The following is a 27,119-nucleotide window of genomic DNA, read 5'->3' on the forward strand; positions in this document are numbered from 1 at the left end:
TTCAAGATAGAACTGTTGATCATAACAAATCATGTTCATATATATTCTATGTTACATTTACAGTTTTGAAGTAAAGAAAACTATATAAGTTAATTTTCCCCTAACATGCTAGTTCAGAGTACTCTGTGAAAACTGGATAATGCCAAAGAAAAAAACAAAAACAGTTAGTTTCAGTGTAAAGCCCCAAGGTGTTTTTTTCTAGATACCCGGGCACTTCGTATCGAAGGAGTTGTCGTACAAGCTTCGAAAATGGCTCATTCGATAGGAAATTGGAGGGACTAGTGCCCTTTTTAATAGTCAAAAGTGATTAAAGTGCAATTCGCCCCCCCCCCCTACACCCATCATTCCCCCAAACACATACAATAAAAATTTTGTGATAGTCATTTTGTTCAGCGTAATTGATTTCCAGATAGAAAATATGTTTTTGATTAGGACACTCCCCCACAACCCTCAGGGCAAGGGTTTTAAGGTATGCCCAGGGGGAATATAAGGTTTTTATAGTAGGCTTTGTCGTAGAAACTTCAAAACAGGCTCATTCGATTGGAAATTCGAAGGGTTAGTACCCTTTTTGATAGTCGAAAGTGATTGGACGGCAACTAGCCCCCCCCCCCCCTCCCACGCCCATAATTCCCCCAAACGCATCCAATGTAAATTTTGAGATAGCCATTTTGTTCAGCGTAGTTGATTTCCCGATAAAAATTTGTTTTGAGGAGGACACTCTCCCACAACCCTCGGGGCAAGAGTTTTAAGTTATGCCCTAGCGGAATACAAGGTTTTTATTGAAGGCGTTGTCGTAGAAATTTCAAAAAATGCTATTTGGATTGGAAATTCAAAGGGCTAGTGCCCTTTTTAATAGTCGAAAGTGATTGGAGGGCACCTAGTCCCCCCCCACCCACCCATCATTCCCCCAAACACATTCAATAAAAATTCTGAGATAGCCATTTTGTTCAGCATAGTTGATTTCCAGATAGAAAACATATTTTTAAGGAGGACACTTCTCCACAACCCTTAGAGCAAGGATTATAAGTTATGCCCTGGGGGTATATAAGGTTTTTATTGAAATATTTGTCTTAAAAACTTGAAAAAGGGCACATTCGATTTGAAATTCAAAGGGTTAGTACCCTTTTTAACAGTCAAATGTGATTTGAGGGCAACTAACCCCCCTCTCACGTCCACCTTTTCCCCAAAGACATCCAATCAAAATTTTTAGATAGCCATTTTATTCAACGTAGTTGAAAGTTTTGGAAATTAGGTCTTTAAGGGTGACAACCCCTCCCCCCACAGCCCTCAGGGCAAGGGTTGTAAGTTATGCCCTGGGGACATATAAAGTTTTTATTTAAAGCGTTGTCGTAGAAACTTCAAAAGGGCTCATTGGATTGGAAATTGAAAGGGCTAGTGACTTTCTAAAAGTTGAAAGTGATTGGATAGCGACTAACGCTCCTCTCACGCCCACCTTTTCCCAAACACATCCAATCAAAATTTTGAGATATCCATTTTGTTCAACGTAGTTGAAAGTTCTGGAAATTAGGTCTTTTAGGATGATAACCCCGTCAGAGCCCTCAGTGCAAGGGTTGTAAGTTATGCCCTAGGGCATATAAAGTTTTGTTGAAAGTGCTGTCGTAGAAACTTCAAAAGAGCTCATTCAATTGAAAGGGATAGTGCCCTTTTTAATAGTTGAAAGTGATTGGATAGCGACTAAAGTCCCTCTTACGCCCGCCATTTTCCAAAACACATCCAATCAAAATTTTGTGATAGTCATTTTGTTCAGCGTAATTGATTTCCAGATAGAAAATATGTTTTTGATTAGGACACTCCCCCACAACCCTCAGGGCAAGGGTTTTAAGGTATGCCCAGGGGGAATATGAGGTTTTTATAGTAGGCTTTGTCGTAGAAACTTATAAAAAAGGCTCATTCGACTGGAAATTTGAAGGGTTAGTACCCTTTTTGATAGTCGAAAATGATTGGAGGGCAACTAGCCCCCCCCACGCCCATAATTCCCCCAAACACATCCAAACTAAAGTTTGAGATAGCCATTTTGTTCAGCGTAGTTGATTTCCCGATAAAAATATGTTTTTGAGGAGGACACTCTCCCACAACCCTTGGGGCAAGGGTTTTAAGTTATGCCCTAGGGGAATATAAGGTTTTTATTGAAGGCGTTGTCGTAGAAATTTCAAAAAATGCTCTTTCGATTGGAAATTCAAAGGGATAGTGCCCTTTTTAATAGTCGAAAGTGATTGGGGGGCACCTAGTCCCCCCCCCACACACACCCATCGTTCCAAACACCCAAACACAAACACACCCCAAACACATTTAATAAAAATTTTGAGATAGCCATTTTGTTCAGCATAGTTGATTTCCAGATAGAAAACATATTTTTAAGGAGGACACTACTCCACAACCCTTAGAGCAAGGATTATAAGCCATATTTTTAAGGAGGACAATACACCACAACCCTTAGAGCAAGGATTATAAGTTATGCCCTGGGGGTATATAAGGTTTTTATTGAAATATTTGTCGTAAAAACTTGAAAAAGGGCTCATTCGATTGGAAATTCAAAGGGCTAGTGCCCTTTTTAATAGTCAAAAGTGATTTGAGGGCAACTAACCCCCCTCTCACGCCCACCGTTTTCCCAAACATTTCCAATCCACACTTTTAGATATTAATTGAGTTTAACACAGTTGATAGTTGTGGTAATTCGGTATGTGAGTGTGACAATCTCTCCTTCCACCTCCATCAGGGTAAGGGTGGTAAGTTATGCCTTGTGGACATATAAGGTTTTTATTGAAAGCGTTGTCGTAGAAACTTCAAAAGGGCTCATTCGATTGGAAATTGAAAGGGCTAGTGACTTTTTTAATAGTTGAAAGAAATTGGATAGCGACTAACGCTCCTCTCACATCGAATCACATCGAATCAAAATTTTGAGATATCTATTTTGTTCAACGTAGTTGAAAGTTCTGGAAATTAGGTCTTTTAGGATGATCACCCCGTTGAGCCCTCAGTGCAAGGGTTGTAAGTTATGCCCTGGGGCATATAAAGTTTTTGTTGAAAGTGCTGTCGTAGAAATTTCAAAAGAGCTCATTCAATTGAAAATTGTAAGGGCTAGTGCCCTTTTTAATAGTTGAAAGTGATTGGATAGCGACTAAAGCCCCTCTCACGCCCGCCATTTTCCAAAACAGGTCCAATCAACATTTTAAGATATCCATTTTGTTCAACGTAGTTGATTGTTCTGGAAATTAGGTCTTTTAGGATGATAATCCCCTCAGAGCCCCCAATGCAAGGGTTTTAAGTTATACCCTGGGGGCATATAAGGTTTATATAGAAAGTTGTTGCATAAATCATAGGTAGTACGATCGCGCTGCCTAACTAAAGAACGGGGATACTCGAGAACGAGACAAGAAACAGGGACTAAGTGAAGAGGAGGACACTCCCGACAGTCCTCAGGGCCAGGGTTTAAAAGTTATGCCCTGGGGGAATATAAGAACGATGTTGGCACAATTTATTATTTATTGATTTTTTCCTTTCGAGCACGGCACGTATTGAAGAAGTTGTCGTAGAAACTTCGAAAAGTGCTCATTCAATTGGAAATTGGAGTGGCTTGTGCCCTTTTTAATAGTCGAAAGCTGAATAACACCCCTTCCACGCCAAACATTTCCCGAAACACATCAAAATTTTGAGATAGCTATTTTGTTCAGCGTAGTTGATTTCCAAATAAAAATTATGTTTTTGAGGACAGTCCCCTTAGGGCAAGGGTTGTAAGTTTTGCCCTGGGTGTATATCAGGTTTTTTATAGAAAGCGTTGTCGTAGAAACTTTAAAAAGGCTCATTCGATTGGAAATTCAAACGGCTAGTGCCCTTTTAAATAGTCAAAAGTGATTAGAGGGCAACTAGCCCCCCCCCCACGCCCATCATTCCCCTAAACACCTCCAATCAAAATTTTGTGATAGTCTTTTTGTTCAGCGTAATTGATTTCCAGATAGAAAATATGTTTTTGATTAGGACACTCCCCCACAACCCTCAAGGCAAGGGTTTTAAGATATACCCAGGGGGAATATAAGGTTTTTATAGTAGGCTTTGTCGTAGAAACATCAAAACAGGCTCATTCGATTGGAAATTCGAAGGGTTAGTACCCTTTTTGATATTCGAAAGTGATTGGAGGGCAACTAGCCCCCCCACGCCCATAATTCCCCCAAACACATCCAATCAAAATTTTGAGATAGCCATTTTGTTCAGCGTAGTTGATTTCCCGATAAAAATATGTTTTTGAGGAGGACACTCTCCCACAACCCTCGGGGTAAGTGTTTTAAGTTATGCCCTAGGGGAATATAAGGTTTTTATTGAAGGCGTTGACGTAGAAATTTCAAAAAAGGCTCTTTCGATTGGAAATTCAAAGGGCTAGTGCCTTTTTTAATAGTCGAAAGTGATTGGAGGGCACTTAGTCCCCCCCACACACCCATCATTCCTCAAAACACATTCGATAAAAATTTTGAGATAGCCATTTTGTTCAGCATATTTGATTTCCAGTTAGAAAACATATTTTTAAGGAGGAAACTACTCCCCAGCCCTTAGAGCAAGGATTATAAGTCATATTTTTAAGGAGGACACTACTCCACAACCCTTAGAGCAAGGATTATAAGTTATGCCCGGTGGGTATATAAGGTTTTTTTATTGATATATTTGTCGTAAAAACTTGAAAATGGGCACATTCGATTTGAAATTGAAAGGGCTAGTACCCTTTTTAATAGTCAAATGTGATTTGAGGGCAACTAACCCCCCTCTCACGTCCACCTTTTCCCCAAAGTACATCCAATCAAAATTTTTAGATAGCCATTTTATTCAACGTAGTTGAAAGTTTTGGAAATTAGGTCTTTAAGGGTGACCACCCCTCCCCCCACAGCCCTCAGGGCAAGGGTTGTAAGTTATGCCCTTGGGACATATGAAGTTTTTATTTAAAGCGTTATCGTAGAAACTTCAAAAGGGTTCATTCGATTGGAAATTGAAAGGGCTAGTGACTTTCTAAAAGTTGAAAGTGATTGGATAGCGACTAACGCTCCTCTCACGCCCACCATTTTCCCAAACACATCCAATCAAAATTTTGAGATATCCATGTTGTTCAACGTGGTTGAAAGTTCTGGAAATTAGGTATTTTAGCATGATAACCCCCTCAGAGCCCTCAGTGCAAGGGTTGTAAGTTATGCCCTAGGGCATATAAAGTTTTGTTGAAAGTGCTGTCGTAGAAACTTCAAAAGAGCTCATTCAATTGAAAATTGAAAGGGCTAGTGCCGTTTTTAATAGTTGAAAGTGATTGTATAGCGACTAAAGCCCCTCTCACGCCCGCCATTTTCCAAAACACATCCAATCAAATTTTTGAGATAGCCATTTTGTTGAACGTAGTTAAAAGTTCTGGAAATTAGGTCTTTTAGAATGACAATACCCTCAGAGCCCTCAATGCAAGGGTTTTAAGTTTTACCCTGGGGGCATATAAGGTTTATATAGAAAATTGTTGCATAAATCATAGGTAGTACGATCGCGCTGCCTAACTAAAGAACGGGGACACTCGAGAACGAGACAAGAAACAGGGACTAAGTGAAGAGGAGGACACTCCCGACAGTCCTCAGGGCCAGGGTTTACAAGTTATGCCCTGGGGGAATATAAGAACGATGTTGGCACAATTTATTATCTATTAATTTTTTCCTTTAGAGCACGGCACGTATCGAAGAAGTTGTAGTAGAGACTTCGAAAAGTGCTCATTCAATTGGAAATTGGAGTTGCTTGTGACCTTTTTAATAGTCGAAATCTGAATAACACCCCTTCCACGCCAAACATTTCCCAAAACACATCAAAATTTTGAGATAGCTATTTTGTTCAGTGTAGTTGATTTCCAAATAAAAATTATGTTTTTGAGGACAGTCCCCTTAGGGCAAGGGTTGTAAGTTTTGCCCTGGGTGTATATCAGGTTTTTTATAGAAAGCGTTGTCGTAGAAACTTTAAAAAGGCTCATTCGATTGGAAATTCAAACGGCTAGTGCCCTTTTAAATAGTCAAAAGTGATTAGAGGGCAACTAACCCCCCTCTCACGCCCACCTTTTCCCCAAACACACATCTAATCAAAACTTTGAGATTTGATTTGCCATTTTATTTAACATAGTTTTAAGTTTTGGAAATTAGGTCTTTGAGGATGAACCCTCCCCCACAGCCCTCAGTGCAAGGGTTGTAAATTATGCCCAGGGGGCACATAAGGTTTTTATATAACGCGTTGTCGTAGGAAATTCAAAAAGGGCTCATTCGATTGGAAATTCAAAGGGCTAGTGCCCTTTTTAATAGTCTAATGTGATTGGAGGGCAACTAGCCCCCCTTTTTCCATCATTCCCCTAAACACATCCAATCAAAATTGTGACATACCCATTTTGTTCAGCGTAGTTGATTTCCAAATAGAAAATATGTTTTTGAGGAAGACACTCCCCCACAACCCTCAGGGCAAGGGTTTTAAGTTGTGCCCTAGGGGTATATAAGGATTTTATAGAAGGCGTTGTTCTAGAAGCTTCAAAATAGGCTCATCCTATTGGATATTCAAAGGGCTACTACCCTTTCTAATAGTCGAAAGTGATTGTTGGGCAACTGCCCCCCCCCCGGCCCATCATTCCCCTAAACACATCCAATCAAAATTGTGAGATACCCATTTTGTTCAGCCTAGTTGATTTCCAAATAGAAAATACGTTTTTGAGGAGGACACACCCCCACAATCCTCAGGGCAAGGATTTTAAGTTATGCCCTGGGGGCATATAAGGTTTTTATAGAAGGCGTTGTCGTAGAAACTTCAAAACAGGCTCATTCGATTGGAAGTTCAAAGGGCTAGTGCCCTTTTTAATAGTCGAAAGGGATTGGAGGGAACCTAGCCTCCCCCCCCCCCTCCCACGCCCATCATTCCCCCAAACACATCCAATCAAAATTTTGAGTTAGCCATTTTGTTCAGCGTAGGCTAGTTGATTTCCAGATAGAAAATATGTTTTTGATTTGGTCACTCCCCCGCAACCCCCTGGGCAAAATTTTTAAGTTATGTCCTGGGGGTATAAAAGGTTCATATAGAAGGCGTTGTCGTAGAAACTTCAAAACAGGCTCTTTCGATTTGAAATTCAAAGGGCTAGTGCCCTTTTTAATAGTCGAAAGGGATTGGATAGCGACTAACGCTCCTCTCACGCCCGCCAAAGGTTTTAAGTTATGCCCTGGGGGTATATAAGGTTTTTATAGAAGCTGTTGTCGTAGAAACTTCAAAACAGGCTCATTCAATTGGGAATCCAAAGGTTTAGTGCCCTTTTTAATATTTGAAAGTGAGCAACTACCCCCCACGTTCATCATTCCCCCAAACATATCCAATCAGAATTTTGAGATAGCCCTTTTGTTCAGTGTAGGCTATTTAATTTCAAGATAGAAATTATGTTTTTTAGGAGGACCCCCCCCCCCCCTCAACCCTCAGGGCAAGGGTTTTAAGTTATGTCCTGGGGCCACATAAGGTTTTAATAGAAGGCGTTGTCGTAGAAACTTCAAAACAGGCTCATTCGATTGGGAATTCAAAAGGCTAATGCCCTTCTTAATAGTTGAAAGTGATTTGAGAGCAACTAGCCCCTCCTCCCCGCCCATCATTCCCCTAAACACATCCAATCAAAATTGTGCGATCGCCATTTTGTTCAACGTAGTTGATTTTCAGATAGAAAGTAGGTTTCTGAGGAGGACACTTCCCCGCAACCCTTAGGGCAAGGGTTTTAAGTTGTGTCCTGGGGTATATAAGGTTTTTTATAGAAGGTGTTTTCATAGAAACTTCAAAACAGGCTCATTCGATTAGAAATTCAAAGGGCTAGTGCCTTTTTTAATAGTCAAAAGTAATTTGAGGGAAACTAGGCCCCCCCCCCCCCCCCCCGCCCACGCCTATCATTCACCTAAGCACATCGAACCAAAATTTTGAGATAGCCATTTTTTTCAGCGTAGGATAGTTGATTTCCAGATAGAAAATATGTTTTTGAGAAGTACACTCCCCCACAACGCTCAGGGCAAGGGCTTTAAGTTATGCCCTGGGGTATATAAGGTTTTTACAGAAAGTGTTGTCATAAAAACTTCAAACAAGGCTAATTCGATTGGAAATTCAAAGGGCTAGTGCCCTTTTTAATAGTCGAAAGCGATTGGAGGGCAACTAGCCCCTCCCCCCTACGCCTATCATTCCCCCAAACACATCCAATCAAAATTTTGAGATAGCCATTTTGTTTAGTGTAGGCCTAGTTGATTTCCAGATAGAAAATATATTTTTGAGGAGGACACTCCCCCACAACCCTCAGGGCAAGGGTTTTAAGCTATGCCCAGGGGGCATGTAATGTTTTTATAGAGGGTGTTTTCGTAGAAACTTAAAAAAAGCTCATTCGATCGGAAATTCAAAGGGTTAGTGCCGTTTTTAATAGTATTAAGTGATTGGAGGGAAACTAGCCCCCCCCCACACCCAGCATTCCCCAAAACACATCCAATAAAAATTTTGAGATAACCATTTTGTTCAGCGTAGTTGATTTACTGATAGAAAATTTGTTTTTGAGGAGGATACTCCGCCACAGCCCTCAGGGTAAGGGTTTTAAGTTATGGCCTGTGGGCATATAAGGTTTTTATAGAAGGTGTTGTCATAGAAATTTCGGAAAAGGGCTCATTCGATTTGAAATTCAAAGGGCTAGTGCCCTTTTTAATAGTCGAAAGTGATTGGTGACATTTTTTGTTGTTGTTGTTGTTTAGACCAGGGCACATCGTATCGAAGGAGTAGTCGTGAGAACTTCGAAAGGGGCTCATTCGATTGAAAATAGAAAGGGCTGATGCCATTTTTAATAGTCGAAAGTGATTGGAGTGCAACTAATTCCCCTTCCCCTCCAAGGCATCTCAGCAGCATCCCAAGAATGATTGAGGTCATTATTTTCAAACTTTAGAGGCTACTTCTGCTCTGAAAATTTAACCAAATCAAAATAGCATAGGAGAGAGTCAGGAACCCTGGGATAATTTCAACTTAAAGCTCAATATCTCCTACATTTATAGTCTGATTTTCTTGTATCAAACGTCAATCTTTGGCAAAATCATTTGGCTTTTACTGGGATTTTTCTCAGATTTTTATTGCTCGCAGAAAAATTAACAAGACTTATTTTTCAGAGGGCCAGGTCTGCATCAAAGCTGATCAGAGAACATGCAGACCGAGAACATACTTACATATTGGTCCACATATGCACAATTATTGCTCACTTATAAAGATTACGTAAAAAAAACTTTTTCCACAAAATAAGTTTTTTAAGAAAAGTAAAGAACTCCATTAAACAAAAATGATCAAAAATAAAATAAAATTATCTACCAAGCGTGAAACTACTACATATCAGCATCGATAAATAAATGAAACCCAAAACGAACAGAGATTACACTAAATAACCGAGTCAAACTCAAAACGAGCAGAAATTAACACAAGTTGGGTGTAAAACCCCTATGCCTTCCCAAGGCCAGAACAAAATTTGCACAACCCGGGGGCAAGACCGACCTTTTTTCATTGCTCAACTTGAGCGTCACCCTTCTATTAGTTGTAGAGGTAGACACAACGAATATCTAGTGGCAAGTTTTGGAGCAAAGCTAGAAAGTTGAAGGCAAACCTGTCTTCGAAAAAAAATATTTTAATTGGTTTTCGCATTTTCTAAACCGGCTTTTGAGGTGAATACTTTTCTTTTCTGATGTTTATTATGCTCTGCTTTGTGGCCTGGTACTTTTTATTGCAAAAATGGGGGTCTAAGAGTGTATTTGAGACATTAAATATTTTATCGCAGCGCCTTCTTATGTTGTAATTTTGAAGAATTCCGAAAAAGCAGGTTTAGAGTAAAATGGACCATAGAGACAACAAGTAAGATGGACGGGTCTGTCTTGCTCCTATGATCTTGAAACTTTTTCAAAGTTCTTATTTGCTACGTATTTTGTTAATATGGTGTTGTAAAATGACCGTAAAATAAATACTCGGTAAGTAAAATTGGTAAAATAAGGTATTCTGTAGGAAGTTCATTTTTTTCATGTATTTTTCGTCAAGCTTGAATTACAAGCCTATTTACACTTTTTCGTGTTTGTAACAGAGGATAAACGTAATTAAGTACAAATTCGTACTTTTTACATAAAAAAAGGTTTTTATAAGCCGATTATGTAGAAGTGTTTCCACAGCCCCAATTATTGATGACAATTTTGAGCAACATCTTTTTTAAGTATACAAAGCATTAACATTGAACTACTGAATTATTTTAGTAGCTATTTACAAGGTTTGAGATAGCATTAAATATTTTAAACGGTATTCTACATAAAAAGGAGTAAAATAGTATTTTGTGTTTAAAAGAAGCAAAAAATTAAAAAACAAAAATATCGAACGCAAAACTAGTTCCTTGATCATTTCTTAGATGTATGAATTCATAACTTTGGCTCTTATACTTTCCAATTGCTTCATTCTCGGAATTAAAATTCACCAAAAATTCCCTCATTCAACGTTTCGCTTTTTATTGGTGAATAAAGTCAACAAAAAATTTTAGTATAGGTCTCCCACAGGATTGTTGAAACACTAGAAAAAAAGAACATGTCTAATAATAGTACAAGACAGAAGTGGTGCAATTTTAGTAAGAAATCGTTTACCAAAACAGTTTGGTTCTTAGAATTCCCGAAACAGGGAAAGTTCTCTTCACAAAGTCTGTCTTATTTTCCAAACATCCATCAGCAAAAGATCGTTGAAGAATCTTTTTAGTCTTTTCGTATGGGCTCAACCTGTTTTATAATCAATTTTGGAGATTTAAACTTCCAACCCTTCTCAGCTATCCCCTGTGACAGGAACTTCATTAAAATCAAGGAAAATTCGAACAAAATACTCGTATAAGAATATTATAAGGAAATAATAATAAATAAATGAGGGTGGAATACCTTCGTTTAAAGAGAGTTTGTATTTTATTTTCTTTCATTTCAGGTGGATTACACCCCCATCGATTGTGAATGCTTTCTATTCACCAGAATATAACTCAATTTGTAAGTTTTATAGTATATCCAGCTAAATTACGTATAAAGAGTAGTTTTGGTGATTCAAAATTTGTTATGTCACACAAAGTAAATTTCAAATAAATTTGTAAAAATTAAAGAATGTGTCTTGAATGTTTCCGTTTTGTTTAACGCCAGTTTAACATAATACATTTTTTTAGTATCAAAAAAAGTTATAATTACTGTTTTTTGAGCTTCAGGCTCCAATAATATCTTAGATACAATGTTTGGGTAGGAATAGGGAGAAAAGCAAGAATTAAGCTGATTTAACTAATCTTAAGTTGTTTGTTTTGTGTTGTTGTTTCTGTGGTGTTTGTTTTGTTTTGGTAATTTAGCTAATATTAGGCTATATGTTTTAGGTTGTTGTTTCTGCGCTGTTTGTCTTGTGTTTGCTGATGTAGCTGATGTTAAGCTATTTGGTTCATGTTGTTGTTACTAAAAATCAATACAATATTCAAAATATTACTGGCAGCTTTTCTGTTGGTTTATCTATTAATTAAACACAATTTATTTAAATTCATCATTTTCATATTCTACTATTGAGACCTCTGAGACGCTCCCTGTTTTCTGTGATACATTTAACTAGTTCAGAATTAGTTTAAGGGTTAGACTTTCGTTCAAATATTTTAGTAATTTGCTATCTCAACTATATTTATTAAAATCTATCACAGACACCCGCTCAAAAAGTACAATTTTGGGGTAAATAATATCTGAGTATTTGTGTTTTGCCAAGATTTTTTCTATGAATTTAGTCTCATAGTTAATAAATACTGAACTTTTTTTGCGCGTGTGCGACCGTCATAAATAGGAAAACGTTACGTTTTAGGAGATGGAAGCTTGTCAAGAGATAGGTGAAGCAAAAACTAAATTTAAGAACCTCTCTATTGGCCTTAACTATAAATAATATAAGAGGGGAAAAAATTTTCCTTTTTAAATTCACTAATTTGACATGTAGTCGAAAAAAGAACTCGACGATTTATATAGAATTTCATGAATAATATATAAGTTTCTTGCACTTGAATAACAATGCAGGCCTTTCTCTCGGTCATACCTAGTTAACTTCAGTCTCATTGATCTTTTGGTCGTAAGACTCAAGTCTCTTATGCAACTCTAGATTTATCAGAAAACTGTTTGTTTTTTTCATAATTAAAAACAATTTATGTTGTTTTGCTTTTTTTTACTGGACAAAGGCTTAGTAGTATTACTTTTTGATATTTCTTATGTACGTTTATTGTAAACTCAGATATTCATATCCTTTACTCATCTTACTTCAGGATATTTCTTGGCTGCAGTATTTAATTTTTATATTTTCTTTTTCAGCATTTCCTGCTGGAATTCTCCAACCACCATTCTTTGGTACAGGTAGACTCCGGTGCGTATTCTAATCCGTTAGTGCTTTTATATTTTCTGACAATGGATCTTTTCCCTTGATAATTGTATCTTAAAATTTACTATTAGATTCTAAATTCTGATTCCCTTTTTTTGTGAATTTTTGGTTGTCAACGTTAGGGTCCTAAACTAGTGTCTTAAAGTGGGGATCCCTGATTTGCTATTTCTTCGCACAAGTTCAAAGTCCAGCTCATTTTGCTCTGTTTGAGATTTCAGGGATGTGTTTTCGAAAAAATTCTAGTCAAATCGTCATATATTTTATGAGATGAAAAAAAAAATCTTGCTGAAATCACAATTGTCTGTTTCTTTCGATTTGAATTAGTCTGTCAACTACACTAAACGAAAACAATTAATCTTATTTTGTTGTTTAGGTTGCAATTCGATACTCGTTTTCTTGCAGCCTCAGCTTGTCTTTAGATAATGTATATTCTGTACATTAGTATAGGTGTATTTTATCTAACGGCCAATGGAATTTACTCTGGTATTTTCAAAAGGCAAGAGAATCATGGTCTTTTAAACAACGAGACCACAGGAAACCAACTATTTCAAAAAGAAAGTAAAGAGCGACCTGAAAACTTAAAAGAATATGAATTAGCCTAACTATTAGGGATTGGTGGATTATTATGTGTTGTAATTTCACCTCTTTTACATTAAAACCTAATGTTTTGTACAGGATTTAGTCTCAAACTAATAAACTGACTCTTATTTTCATATTTTCATTCTAGTCAACCGAACTGGCGTTGACTTTGTTAAGAACGAATGTCTTTCTGTGTATCATATGTTTGTTTATTCTCCTTCTTGAATTTACGTTTTTGAGCATACAAATTTGACACAAGAAGATGGAGATGAGTCCAAATTGAGCCCTGTGCTGGTGCAGTGGGATTGATCTATTCTTGGTAATGCGGGACTGAGATTTGGGACTCAGTTTCAGCGACTTCCTGTAGGGTCTGGAATTTGATTCTAGTAAAGTGATAATGTGATAGCGTCTCCATAGCAATCTAAACAAAAAGAAGGACAAATTCAGATAGACCGAGCTTCGTTTTTGGCTTGATCCAGCTATTGACGCAAGCTAATTTTCTATGGAGACCAGGTTTCGCTCCAACTGACTCTGAACTTTTTGCTAGTTATGTCTCGGTTTTTTTAGAATCTCATGTGTATTGGTCTACAGGTGCTTTCCGAGATATCAAGCACGAAAACTGAAATACAAAGGAGTGGTAGTCATGATCCCCATTGCTTTTTCTCAGACTGAGGTCCTGTACGTATGAGGACAGTAAGAAGTGCTGTGACTGCTATTTAATGGGACTAGATGATGTACGATTCTTTTTTCGTCAGAAAAGTGCCTAAATCCATCAAAAAATTTTTAATATCTATCGAACACCTGTCCCTAAATCCCAATGCATAACTGAACCGCAAATTATGCTAAAGGGATTGGTTATATTTTGACTGAAGCTTTTCAAAGCGAATAATCCATTTCACATTATATTTGTTGTTTTCTTTTCCGAAACACTGAATAACACACTTCTTGTCTTGTGAATGACAGTTTAGTTTTTCAAACAGTAATTAAATCAACAGAATTTCAAAAAAGAAGAATCAAGGGTTGGCGAGGTTCTGATTATTAAGTGCAAATTTGAAACAAAGAAATATATAGTGCCTGTACAAACAAACATTCTATCAGTAAAAAGCTTTAAGTTATCAACCTGTGCTTAAGAGAGAGATTACAAGTTTCTATAAAAGAGTTACTGCTTTAAATCTTCCTAAAATACCGGTTTTTTGCCATAAATATGTGGCGGCACAACTTGTCAATAACAAATTATTAAAACGAAATTAGTAAGTAGTTTTTAAAAATCAAAATTACTTAGAACTAATGAAGGTGCATTTCAACGTTGCCACAAATACGGCATTTTGCTACCCAAGTATGTAAAAACACAATATTTGATACAAAAATAGTAAAGGATTTATTTATTTTTTTTAAAACTTTCTTTCTTTTGTTTTCCCGTAATTTTTTTCATAATAATTATTTCTTATAATAATCTAGTACTTTGAACTATGGTGCCATTGGCGTTGTTGTTGGTCATGAAATTACACACGGGTTTGATGACCAGGGAAGTCAACACGACAAATTTGGCAATATCCAACAATGGTGGGACAATTCAACCTTGAATAATTTCAACGAAAAAAAACAATGTTTCATCGACCAATATGGGAATTATTTCGCCGAGGAAGTACAAATGAATGTATGTATTTTTGTTTTTCACTCCCTTTAGCTATAAGACCTCAGAATATGAAAAGGGCCAGACAATAATTATTTAATATTATACAATAAGTACAATATATACTATACAATACGTATCAATAAGTATTTAGGGGGTGCACTTTTTAGTTATGATTATTATTCACAAAGCATTATTGAATGTGAATCAGGACTTAGTAGGGATTAGTAGCCAACCTCGTAAGTAAGAGATTCTTGGATCAACGGGTCGTATTAGCAAACTATAAGTACAGAGTGATCCTTGTCAATAGAAATTGGAACTAAAACGAAGTCTTGAGGTAAAAAATTTAAAAAATTTTTCCACAAAACAAGTTTTCAAAGAAAAGTAAATCGCAAATCACTATCAATAAATAAATGAAACCCAAAACGAACCGATATTACAATAAATAGCTGATTCAAACTCAAACAAGCAAAAATTAACATGAGTAGGGATGATAACTCCCATGCCCTCTCAGGGCCAGAACTTAATTTGCGCTTTATTAAGAAAATGTTAAATGTTTTCTCTTTTGTTACTTTCATAAATAAAAAAAAATATCAAAAATTTAAGGAATAAATGTCAATATATGTCAATTAAACTGATAATCCACGGTAATTTCTTTTTTTTTCAGTAAAGCGTAAATTATATTCTGTTCTTGAAAACGCATGGTGGTTATCTGCCCTAATCATGTTAATGTTTCCTCTATTTGAGTTATACTCCAACCCAATCCTTTTCGACTATTAAAAGGGGCACTAGTTCCTTCAATTTTCAATCAAATTAGCCTTCTTAAAAGTTTCTAAGACAATAAATGACCATCTCAAAATTTCTATCAGATGCATTTTGGGAAATTCAAGGTGTGTGTATGTGGGGGGGGGGGGGTATCCAACCTCCGATCACTATAAATCTGATAGAAGGTACTAGGAATTCTGATTACCAATCCAATGATTGCCCTCCAAAGTTTATACGACCACCCATTCTGTAAAAACCATATATGTCCCGATGCCATGAATGACTTACAACCCTTGAGGGCTTTGAGGGGTTTTGTCATTCTAAAAGCAATAATTTACGGACTTTTTAACTACGCTGAACAAAATGGCTATTTCAAATTTTTATAGGACCTGTCTGGGGAAATAGTGGGCATGGAAGGGGGTTAGTTCCCCTCCAATCCTTTTTTTACTATAAAAAGAGGAAGGCACTAGCCTCTTCAGTTTCCAATCGAATGAGCCTTTTTCAAAGTTTCTACTATAACAAATGGCATCTCAAAATGTCTAGCAGATACATTTCTGGAAAATATGAGGTTTAGGGGGGGGGCATAACTTACAACCCTTTAGTTGCCTTCCAATCACTTTTGACTATTAGAAACCCTAGCCCTTTCGATTTCCAATCGAATTGATCCCTTTTCGAAGTTTCTGTGACAACTCCTTTGATACGAAGTGCCCTGGTCTAAAAAAGGAAGATAATACAGTGTGTCCACATTGCTCTTTACTTAAGCAGCGCTATTGTGCTTCCTTTGAAATGGAAAGTTTCTTATTTTTCCGGAGAAGGATCACGCATGTGACGATCCATAGTCTGTAGTTGCAAATTATTAAAAAAAATGCTTGTTCAAATCAATATTCTAAGTTCTAATGTCATTTAAAGTCACAAAGGATATCCATGCTGTCATAAAGTTGCATCGGTAGCATTTCAGGAACAGCTACAGATATTAAAATGAAACTTTATAGGGATTGTTGAGGAGGTATTGAACCTAATAAAAAAAATTATTATCATGTTTTTCAAAAGGGTGTGTCTGCAATTTTTCAGGAACAGCTGAGGCATCAAGTTGAAACTTTCAGGGAATCTTAAGAAGGACGATGAACTAAATCCAAATACACTTTGTTAACTAGTTTGAATATAATAGCTTATTTTAAGTTAAATAGCCAATAATTAATTTGAATTAAACAAAAGTCACTAGCAATGAATATGTTAGACCCCAAACTAACAGAAATTACAGTGAATAATCAATCGAATCTGAAACAAACAGAAACTATCACTAACAGGAGAAGGGCTAAGGCCATCTAAGCCTGATAAATTTTAGAGCCTCATTTTGCGCTTCACTGCAAACAAAATACTGTACCAATAAAATTTGACCTTATGAAGTCCTTGTCATTGCAATAGTTTTAGAAAAGTTTGTAGAAATATTCAAAATATTATATGGCCAATTTATGTTTTCTTGCATATACTGATAATTTTCTCTTTGGCTAAACTGAGGACGAGAAATATGCTGACAATGATTTAGTTCAAGAAGCTTATAGAGCAGATAAGATGATGATAACTTTTCATATTACCATAATTAGAAAATTTGCAATATTTGTTCAAACTAACTTAATTTTATCTCTAGGTAAACGGAGTTACAACACAGGGAGAAAATATTGCCGACAATGGTGGACTTCGAGAGGCGTATAGAGCATATCAAAGATTTGTATCAATCAATGGGCCTGAGCCGACTTTACCAGGACTTGATCTCACAACAGAACAGCTTTTCTTTGTATCTTATGCCAATGTAGGTCATGCCAACTTAAACCCTTCTTAAATCTTTTGCTTTCAAGCAGCATATGCCTAATAATATAGTTCTGCAAAAACTACGCCGTCAGTTAACAATTGACTGCAGCGAGACGTGTCAAACTGATATTTGGCTGAAACTTGTCAGATATGTCGAATAACATTGTACATAAAGTTTAATCAAGACCGAATTCTACAAGCTCAAGTTGTAACTTGAGCTTCAGAAGATGAAAATTGCATTTTTAGAGCCTGGTCTCCTCCGCTTGAGAGTTTCCTGCGTACCCTAATAGTACCGTTGCAGTTGGCAAAATCTAAATAATGAAGTATGCTGAATGATATTTAACGCTTACAAAAATTAAAATATTCCACCTATTAATTTTCTTAATGGAATAGGAACAATGATTTCTCTCCACTAATGTTGTGATGAAATATTTGTATGACTGACAAAAATATATTTATAGTAAGATACAACCTGAATAAGGTGTCAATGAAGTTCACGTTCTAGGATGGGTATTTTACAAAGGCTTAAATAATCTCAATTCAGGTGGACTGATCCCTTGTATTCCTTGTCGTTCTGACGCACACTCGAAATCAGGGAGAAGGTGTCATTTAAATAGAACCGAAAATCATCATGACATTCTCTACTCGACGAAATTCCAGCATCCAGTTCAGAAAGTAAAACTTATTACTTTGGGTGAATTAGTTTTTGCCATGCTCTTTGTCTTCTCTGTGTTGATCTTGAGGCCATGTCTTCCAGCATTTTGACGGATATTATTAAGGAGATCCTGGGGTTCGATCTTGTTACTTTCCATTAAGGTAATATCGTCAGCAAAATCCAGGTTGGCTAGCTGCATACCTTTTCCAGTTTGTATGCCGAACCCTGTACAATTAATGAGTATATAGTCGACAACGAGGACAAAGAGGAAGGGAGAAAGAATACACCCCTGTTTTACGCCGGACATGATACAGAAATATCGAATATAGCCTTCTTGAGTCCGAACACATCATTCTGTGTTTTCATATAATGCAACAATTAGGGCCACTATTTTATCAAAATTCCATAGTATCGCATGATTTTCCATAGCGAGTCTTGATCCATGGAGTCAAAGGCTTTCTCGAAGTCAGGTATGAAAATCAGGTACATTTGAAATCGCGTGCAAGAATGGGCCGGCCAGAAACCATGCTGGTCGTCCCGTAGGTGTTTATCGAGGACTGTTTGGATGTTCTGAAGAATAATTTGTGAGATGAGTTTAGCAGGAATAGATAAAAAAACTAACGCCTCTGCAGTTGCAACAATTTTTCGCGTCTCCTTTCTTGAAAATTTTGGTGAGCGTACTTTTTGTCCAATCATTGGGTACCTTTTCACGCTTCCAGATACTAGCAAAATGTTTCAGCCACACACATTCATAGAGGTTTTCAGTGATGTTTTTATCATCTCGGTTTTTATTCTGTCAGTTCTAGCTACTCTGATATTCTTAAGCCTGTGGGCTGCCTGTCGAACTTCTGCATCACAAGGTTCTTCGGAGTTGATTTACAGGCTCAAGAAAAGGGTTGTAGGGATCCACTAGGCAGGGTCTGTTCAGAATCTTCTCGAAATGCAAGGGCCATACTGCAGATATTTCTGCTGTTTCTGAGACAATTTTTCCATTTGCATCTTTAACTGGTCTGTTTACGATTCGGTATTTTCCCACACTTTCAGTGGTAATCTTAAATACGGCTCTGGAGTCACCGTGTTTCGCCGCTTCCTCCGCCATGACAGCTTTTTTATCCAAAAGGATGAGTCCCCCCCCCCCCCCCAATTCCACTCCTTTTGACTTGTTTATCTTTGTCTTTGTGCATTTGGTTCTTCAGAACTGTGTCGCTGTTTTCACCACCTTTTGGGAGCTGCAGCTTTAAGTTACGACACTCACCAATCAGGTTCCAGGTCGTCTCTGATAACCAATGGTCTTTTGGTCTCTTAGCCTACTCAAGCGTTGCAGCAGCCGTCTGATTGTAAACCTTTTTGATGACATTCCAGGTTGATTCAGTGTCAACATCTGAAAGATTGGCTTCAAATTTGTTAGAGAATGTAACGGCGAAAATATTTCGAACTTCCTCCGTGGAATGCTTCGAGGAGTCAAAGGTTGGGTTTTCTTTGGACCTTATCTTCGGTGTGACATTAGGGTCAACACTATCCTTGCTATCATTAAGGCATGATCAGGCACCACATCAGCACCTCTGATAGATCTCACATCTTGCAGACTGAACTTTCTTATTTTCATTTGATTAAAAGGTCCTGACAGGGAAGTTCCAAGAATATTTGTGGATAGTTTATGTACAAATATGGTGTCCCCAATCACTAGTTCATTTGTAAGAGCAAAGACCACTAGCAGAGTTCCGTTTTCATTTATCTCCCCGAATCCTTCGCTTCCAAGTACCTATGGGCAATAAGATCTATTATTCCCTACTTTGGCATTGAAGTCGTCAGCAAAACAAATTAAATCATGACTGGAAATATCTTTTGTCACCACTTGAAGGGTCTTGTAAAAGCTATCTTTCACTGCGTCATCCGCGTCATTTGTGGGTGAGTAGGATTCTATTGCGGTTAGCTTTGCGTTGTTACCCGCAAATGGAGCTGTGATGAACCTTTCGTTAATGGGGTCCAATTTGTCAACGCTTTTTAGAATGTTTTGAACAACATGATGTAACAGCCCATCCCCCATCGCCCTGGCTATCGCCCCATGTTCGATGTTACCAAGTTTTGAAGAAAATATCCTTCGGTGATCGCCAAATCTTTCAAATTGAGTACAGTCTTGGCAAATTTTGTCTCCTATAGCCTAAAGGATTATTAAAAATTTTAGGGATAATTATTTCAGAGCAGAGGAGATTTTAAAAGGTCAGATACTATTTATAGGGATTAAACCATATCTGATTGACTAGTAGCTCATTTTAAAACCGTTTTTTCTCTGATTCATAATAAATACGTATTACCGCGTTTAAAAGTCTTGAATTCAATTTAGTTCCAAAACAAAGTTTTTCTCAGAAATTCAAAATCCTTGTTTTTCAAAAAAGTTTTCGATGGCATTGCTTTGGCTTATTATGCCCTATACAGTGTTTTTATGAAGTGAAAAATAATAGCCCTTAGATTTTTCATAAAATTCGATATTTTTTCATTACTACATCTCTTTGTGACTTTCTTATTTAATCAGGGTGATTTTCTTATCGCCCTAGTATTAAAATTCCATCTATAAGGTCAAAGAATGAGAAAAAGTTTCCTATTCTTGTCAAAACATGGAGTACTGTCATCAGACAGATGAGACATTTCAAATGAACAATAATGAAAAATCAATATCTTTTTCATTACTACAACTTTTTTTGATTATCTTATTTAACCAGGGCGATTTTCTTATCGCCCTAGTCTTAAAATTCCATGTATAAGGTCAAAGAATGAGAAAATATTTCATATTCTTGTCAAAACATAGAGTACTGTCATTAGACAGATGAGACATTTCAAATGAACAATAATGAAAAATCAATATCTTTTTCATTACTACAACTTTTTGTGATTATCTCATTTAACCAGGGCGATTTTCTTATCGCCCTAGTCTTAAAATTCCATGTATAAGGTCAAAGAATGAGAAAATATTTCATATTCTTGTCAAAACATGGAGTACTGTCATTAGACAGATGAGACATTTCAAATGAACAATAATGAAAAATCAATATCTTTTTTATTACTACAACTTTTTGTGATTATCTCATTTAACCAGGGCGATTTTCTTATCGCCCTAGTCTTAAAATTCCATGTATAAGGTCAAAGAATGAGAAAATATTTCATATTCTTGTCAAAACATGGAGTACTGTCATTAGACAGATGAGACATTTCAAATGAACAATAATTAAAAATCAATATCTTTTTCATTACTACAACTTTTTGTGATTATCTTATTTAACCAGGGCGATTTTCTTATCGCCCTAGTCTTAAAATTCCATGTATAAGGTCAAAGAATGAGAAAATATTTCATATTCTTGTCAAAACATGGAGTACTGTCATCAGACAGATGAGACATTTCAAATGAACAATAATGAAAAATCAATATCTTTTTCATTACTACAACTTTTTGTGATTATCTTATTTAACCAGGGCGATTTTCTTATCGCCTTAGTCTTAAAATTCCATGTATAAGGTCAAAGAATGAGAAAATATTTCATATTCTTGTCAAAACGTGGAGTACTGTCATGAGACAGATGAGACATTTCAAACAGACTGTCATTCACCACAGATTGGAGGATAATCATAATTGGCTCACAGCAGAGGAGATTCTAAGGGGTCAGACACTACTTTTTGGGACTTAACCACATCTGCTTGACTAGTAGCTCATTTTAAAGCCCTTTTTTCTTAATATATACGTCTTACCGCGGTTAAAAGTCTTGAATTGAATTTAGTTCCCAAATAAGGTTTTTCTAAGAATGTCGAAATCCCTGTCTTGCAAGAAAGCGTTTGACGGCCTTGCTTTGGCTCATTATGCCCTATAAAATGTTTTTAGGAATAGAAAAATTATAGCTCTTAGGTTTGTCATAGAATTCTATATTTTTTTCATTGCTACAACTCTTTTTGACTTTCTTAGTTTAACTTTTGTTAACAAAAGTTAAAAAACGCGTTTTGAAAAAAACTACCTAGTGCACGAAAATTGCTATGTAACACTGATTCAGGATCGAATGATTACCCTCCAAAATTTATTTGACCTTGAGGTGGTGATGGGAATAAGGAAAAAGCATTTTTCGTCCTATACAATCAATCTCACATTATGGCTCGCAGCATTACGGCTGAAAAATCACAATAATAAAAACAGGAGTCATGGTTACAGCGGTAGCTGCAGCCTAGTAAAGAGCGAACCACAGCCCATTGTAACCGAAAGTTCAAAAACATGCGTTTGGAAAAAAAACTGCCTAGTGAAAGAAAATTGCTTTGTAACACTGATTTAGGAATGGTGCCGACTATTTCGCTTTGTCTTAAAAGTAAAAGTTTATTGCGGAAAAGAATCTATTTTGATTTCACAAAAAAGCCTGAAACCACTCGGAAAAAAAGTCAGATCAAAATGAAAGTTGAACCGTTGGAATCAGTATGGTTGAAAGCCCTATATAAGCCAATAACAGTCCCCTACCTTGAAAAACTAGGAAAATGACGTTTTTTAATGGGTAACACTGATCAGTCTCCCGTCTTTTCTTTTTTTTTCCTAGCAGGGCTAGGGGGTGACCAGAACATCACAGAGAGGTGTGTAATAGCTCATTCGAACAAAAACTAAATTTGCTATTGCCCGTTTTAAGTGGCCGGAAATTTTGGAGGGCAACTAGCCCCCCCCCCCTCCCTGAAGGCCCCCTCCTCCCGAAGTCATCCAATCTCAATTTTGAGATAAGTATTTTCCTCAAAATAGTTCAAATGTCAAAATCTTTGGTTTTGGTTATGGTAAGACTCTCCATAGTCCCTGGGGAAAGGGCTGCGCTAGTTTTCTGTAATATTACAAACAAAGGAAAATATCAAATGTTTATTTATTTGCATTACTGTTATTGATTTGTGCTTGATAGGCTGTGAAGTAAAAATTTTTGTTCGTTTTAATTTTCAACTTTACTTTTTACTTCCCTCAGAAATAAATTGTTTTTTCGAATTATTTCCGTAATGGGCTATTACTTCAGGGTGGTGCCACGTTTCAACATGAATAGGAACCTTTTTCTCATTCTTTAACCTTATAGACGGAATTTTAAGACCAGGGAGATAAGAAAATCGCCCCGGTTAAATAAGAAAGTCACAAAGAGCTGTAACAATGGAGAAAATATTGAAATCCATAATAAATCCAAGGACTATTCTTTTTCACTTCATAAAACACTGTGTAAGGCATAATAAGCCAAAGCCAGGCCATCCCCACTTTCTTGCAACACAAGAATTTTGAAAACCTTAGAAAATTTTTATTTGGGAACTAAATTGAATTCAAGACTTTTAAATACGGTAATAAGTATATATTATGAATCAGAGAAAAAAGGGCTTTAAAATGAGCTACTAGTCAAGCAGATATGGTTTTGTAAAAAAAAAAATGTCTGACCCCTTAGAATTCCCTCTGCTGTGAGCCAATTGTGATTGTGCTCCAATTTGTGGCGAGTGACAGTTCATTTGAAACGTATCATCTTTCTGATGACAGCACTCCACGTTTTTGACAAGAATAGGAGCCTTTTTCTCATTCTTTGACCTTATAGATTGAATTTTAAGACTAGGGCGATAAGAAAACTACCCTGGTTAAATAAGAAAGTCACACAAGGACAAGGATTTTGAATTTAAAAAAAAAATATATTTGGAAACTAAATTGAATCCGTGGCCTTTAAACGTGATAAGACGTATATAATATGCAGATGGAATTTTAAGACTAGGGCAATAAGAAAATCGCCCTGGTTAACTAAGAAATTCGCAAAGAGTTGTAGCAATGACGAAAATATTGAATTTATGAAAAATCTGAGAGCTATTGTTTTTCACTTCATAAAAATATTGTATAGGGCATAATAAACCAAATCAAGGCCATCGAACGATTTTTTGTAAGACAAGGATTTTGACATTGTTACAACAAGATGATGACTTTATTTTTCAACTAATAATTACATCATACTTAACAGGCATTTACCATATTTGAATAACATTATGAACAAACGTAGAAATAGTAAGAACGTATGACGTATTATTAAGCCACTATTGTGGCTTGAGCAGCGTCACACAATCCTAGAAAAACTTTATTTGGGAACTAAATTCAATTCAAGACTTTTAAACTCGGTAAGATGTATATTAAGAATCAAAAAAAAAAAAGGCTTTAAAATGAGCTACTAGTCAAGCAGATTTGGTTTAGTCCTCAAAAATAGTGTCTGACCTCTTGGGATATTTTTTTTAAAAAGGGCATCAGCCCTTTCTATTTCCAATCGAATGAGCCCCTTTTGAAGTTCCCAAGATAACTGTCTTGATCTAGAGCTTGTGGTATAAAGAACTCTTTTTTGGATAAAAACCTGTTTTGCATTGTGAGTGATTTCCCAGTGGACTCTTATTTGAAGAGCTTTATTTATAATCGGCTTATCTTTTGTTTGGTTATTTTGACCTCTTTGATTTTGGTTATTTTGACCTCTGTAATTTGGTTTAGTCCCCAAAAATAGTGTCTGACCCCTTGGGATATCCTCTGCTGTGAGCCAATTGTGATGGTGCTCCAATTTGTGGCTACTATTTTCACTTCATAAAAACACTGTATAGCCAAAGCAATGCCATCGAAAGCTTTTATAAAACAAGGATTTTGAATTTCTTAGAAAACCTTTATTGGGGAACTAAATTAAATTTGAGACTTTTAAACGCGATAAGATGTATATATTATGAATCAAAGAAAAAAGGGCTTTAAAATGAGCTAGTAGTCAAGCAGATATGGTTCAATCCCTAAAAATAGTATATGACCCATTAGAACCACCTCTGCTCTGAAGTAATTGTATTAAAGTATTTTTAATAGTCCTTTAAGTTATAGGAGACAAAATTTGGCAACACTGGACTCAATTCGAAAGATTGGCCCATCACCGAAGGTTTTTTCTTCAAAACTTGGCAACACTGAACATAGGGCGATGGCCAGGGTGGTGGGCGATGGGCTATTACTTCAGACGGGTTTTGTTTTTGAGAGCCTTATGGCCACACCCACTACTTTTTATTTTTGAGGCCCCTGTGCAGGATAGTATACCCTTTATCCAGGTTTCGTTTGCCTGCTCCGATCCAAAAGACCTCCAAGAGCGCTAGTATATCCAGGCCGTAATTATGCATTTCTTTCATTACCTATTCGGTTTTCAATAGTTGGGTCATGGTTCTGACATTCAAAAAACAAGTTTTATGGGGCAATTTGCATTTAAAATTTTTTTCTGGGGGCGTTCCAGTGTTTTCAGCGTCGGGTAATCCGGGGTTGGTCCATGGTCATTTTGAGAAATCATAACACAAACAAAAAAACTGTGGCTCTATTTAGATGTTTCTATATAGTTAGCTTTTCCAAGGGCAGGTTACTAGACCATCACAAGACCATTCATCCTTATCCAGGCTTGGGACTGGCTGTAATTACTTACAGGCGGAGTTCTGTAGCAGGTGGGGTATGGGACTCATAAAATATACAATTTAAACCAATTTTCTTTTTCGTGGGATACGTTCTATTTAAATAGTAATGGGTGTTGTTGGGTAAAACTGAGCTCAAGTAAATCTACTTGGCCTTATTTTGAGGTGACTTTTAGCCCCGGGGTTACAGCAACAATTATACACACGCTACGAAAGGTGTTTCTACCATCCGGAGTACATATAGTGTGATCAACGTTGTCCGCCAGAGGTTGGACCAGACAGTCAGAAGTAATTTATTGCAGTTCAAGTCCATAATAAACGGCAACATTTTTCTCAAACCTCAGAACTTCGGAATAGGAGGAGCAAAACTTCAGCGAATTCAAGGTATCAATCAAGAATTTGGAGGAAAAGTGATGATGTATTTGAAGAGCCTCTCTAAGCAGCAAGGGGGAAATGACTATGCACGGTTGCACAGCTTATACAATTGCATGTCTACTTGCAATAATTTTTCTTGATAACGTCTTTACCGATGAATATTTTGTTTAGAAGCAACATAGCTTTACAGGGTAGAAGAGATAACAATTTTTCATGTGAGGTCAGTGATTTTAGTGTCTGGTTCAACTCACATTTGGTTCAATCCGACCTTCCTAGGTAAAACCGAGTTTCAAGTGCATTATAAGCTTATCGCTTTAGAACATGAGTAGCACCAATCTCTTCAGATGCTTTTGAGAGGCTCACAAAACATTCTTGTCATACCGTACGTATAATCATAAAGTTGCAATTTTCCCCGTACATCTCAATCATTCTAGTAGAGAAACAGTATTTATTGACAATAAAACGTATCCTTACTTTTAATGGCTCATAGTAAAACATACCTATCACGTCCGTTCATTATTAAATTATACTTCAATTTCAGCTTGGCAAAACCTACCTTAAATCTTGAATGTAGCTAAAAATTTAACTAGAAGCAAAAATTAATCAACAAACGTACTGCTTACACGTTCTTTCAAATTCGAATTTCGGAAAAATAGGCCAACTTGTTCTGCCATATCACCAAATATATTGAATAATTTCTGATGAGGAGCGTTGAAGAACATCGCAGATGCCGGACAAATATGAGACGTTTGCAAAACCATTTACTTGACAAATCACAAAAATAGAATAAAAATCTAACAAGAATCTTAAGTTTTCTACGCGGGTACTCTCCGCCTCTAATCAATTTTAAGTAGATCTCGTATCTCTTAATTAATCACAAAGGATCTAAGGGGTAACCTCAAAACATCAGTGAGGTTCAAAGCCTTTATAAATCAATTGGCAACTCTCAAAGGGGAATTTTCGCCCTAACTAAAGTTTGGGTCGAAGTGGCTTAAAAGATGTAAATGTTAATTTAATTCAAATAGGATCTTTTGGGTTGGACCAAGAAACAGGAATGTACCAGAAGTTCACTACTTTATCTAAGTATTATATTCAAAGAAAATTTAGACAGACTACTGGTAGCCTTTTATCCTAGTTAAAAAGAAGAAAACTTACTCAGTTCCTAGAGCCAGGAGTTATGACTACCCCGATTTTTCTCTGATCCGTACATTTTATTTAATTTGGTACTTGATTTTGATTCGCTTAGCCACCTTTTTCTGTCCTTTTAGCCAATCCCTAACCTTTTAGTTAAAAGTAGTTTGTTTCCAGTATTTTGAGGCCTTGAATCTAAAGCTTGAAATATCCTAACACTTTAGGGTATTCCTCTCTGGTTTATACAAAACTGGTCTTGTTTGGGTCTTCAAAATATTTATTATGGGTTCAACTGTC

The 27,119-nt window shown here is 36.6% G+C and overlaps 1 protein-coding gene across 1 annotated transcript in view; it reads left to right on the forward strand.

The window, feature by feature from the left end:
* The window catches only part of LOC148951192 (membrane metallo-endopeptidase-like 1), a 130,355-nt gene that overhangs the window by 102,319 nt on the left and 917 nt on the right, over nt 1-27,119 (forward strand). Inside the window, exons 11-14 of the mRNA XM_089091022.1 lie at nt 10,990-11,048; nt 12,378-12,429; nt 14,482-14,680; nt 17,070-17,231. Of these exons, the coding sequence (XP_088947148.1) occupies nt 10,990-11,048; nt 12,378-12,429; nt 14,482-14,680; nt 17,070-17,231 (472 nt within the window). The remainder of the gene's footprint in view (nt 1-10,989; nt 11,049-12,377; nt 12,430-14,481; nt 14,681-17,069; nt 17,232-27,119) is intronic.

Source organism: Artemia sp. Qi Xiang Cuo, chromosome 6 (assembly GCF_049724085.1).
Source record: "Artemia sp. Qi Xiang Cuo chromosome 6, ASM4972408v1, whole genome shotgun sequence".
Classification (NCBI taxonomy): Eukaryota; Metazoa; Arthropoda; class Branchiopoda; order Anostraca; family Artemiidae; genus Artemia; species Artemia sp. Qi Xiang Cuo.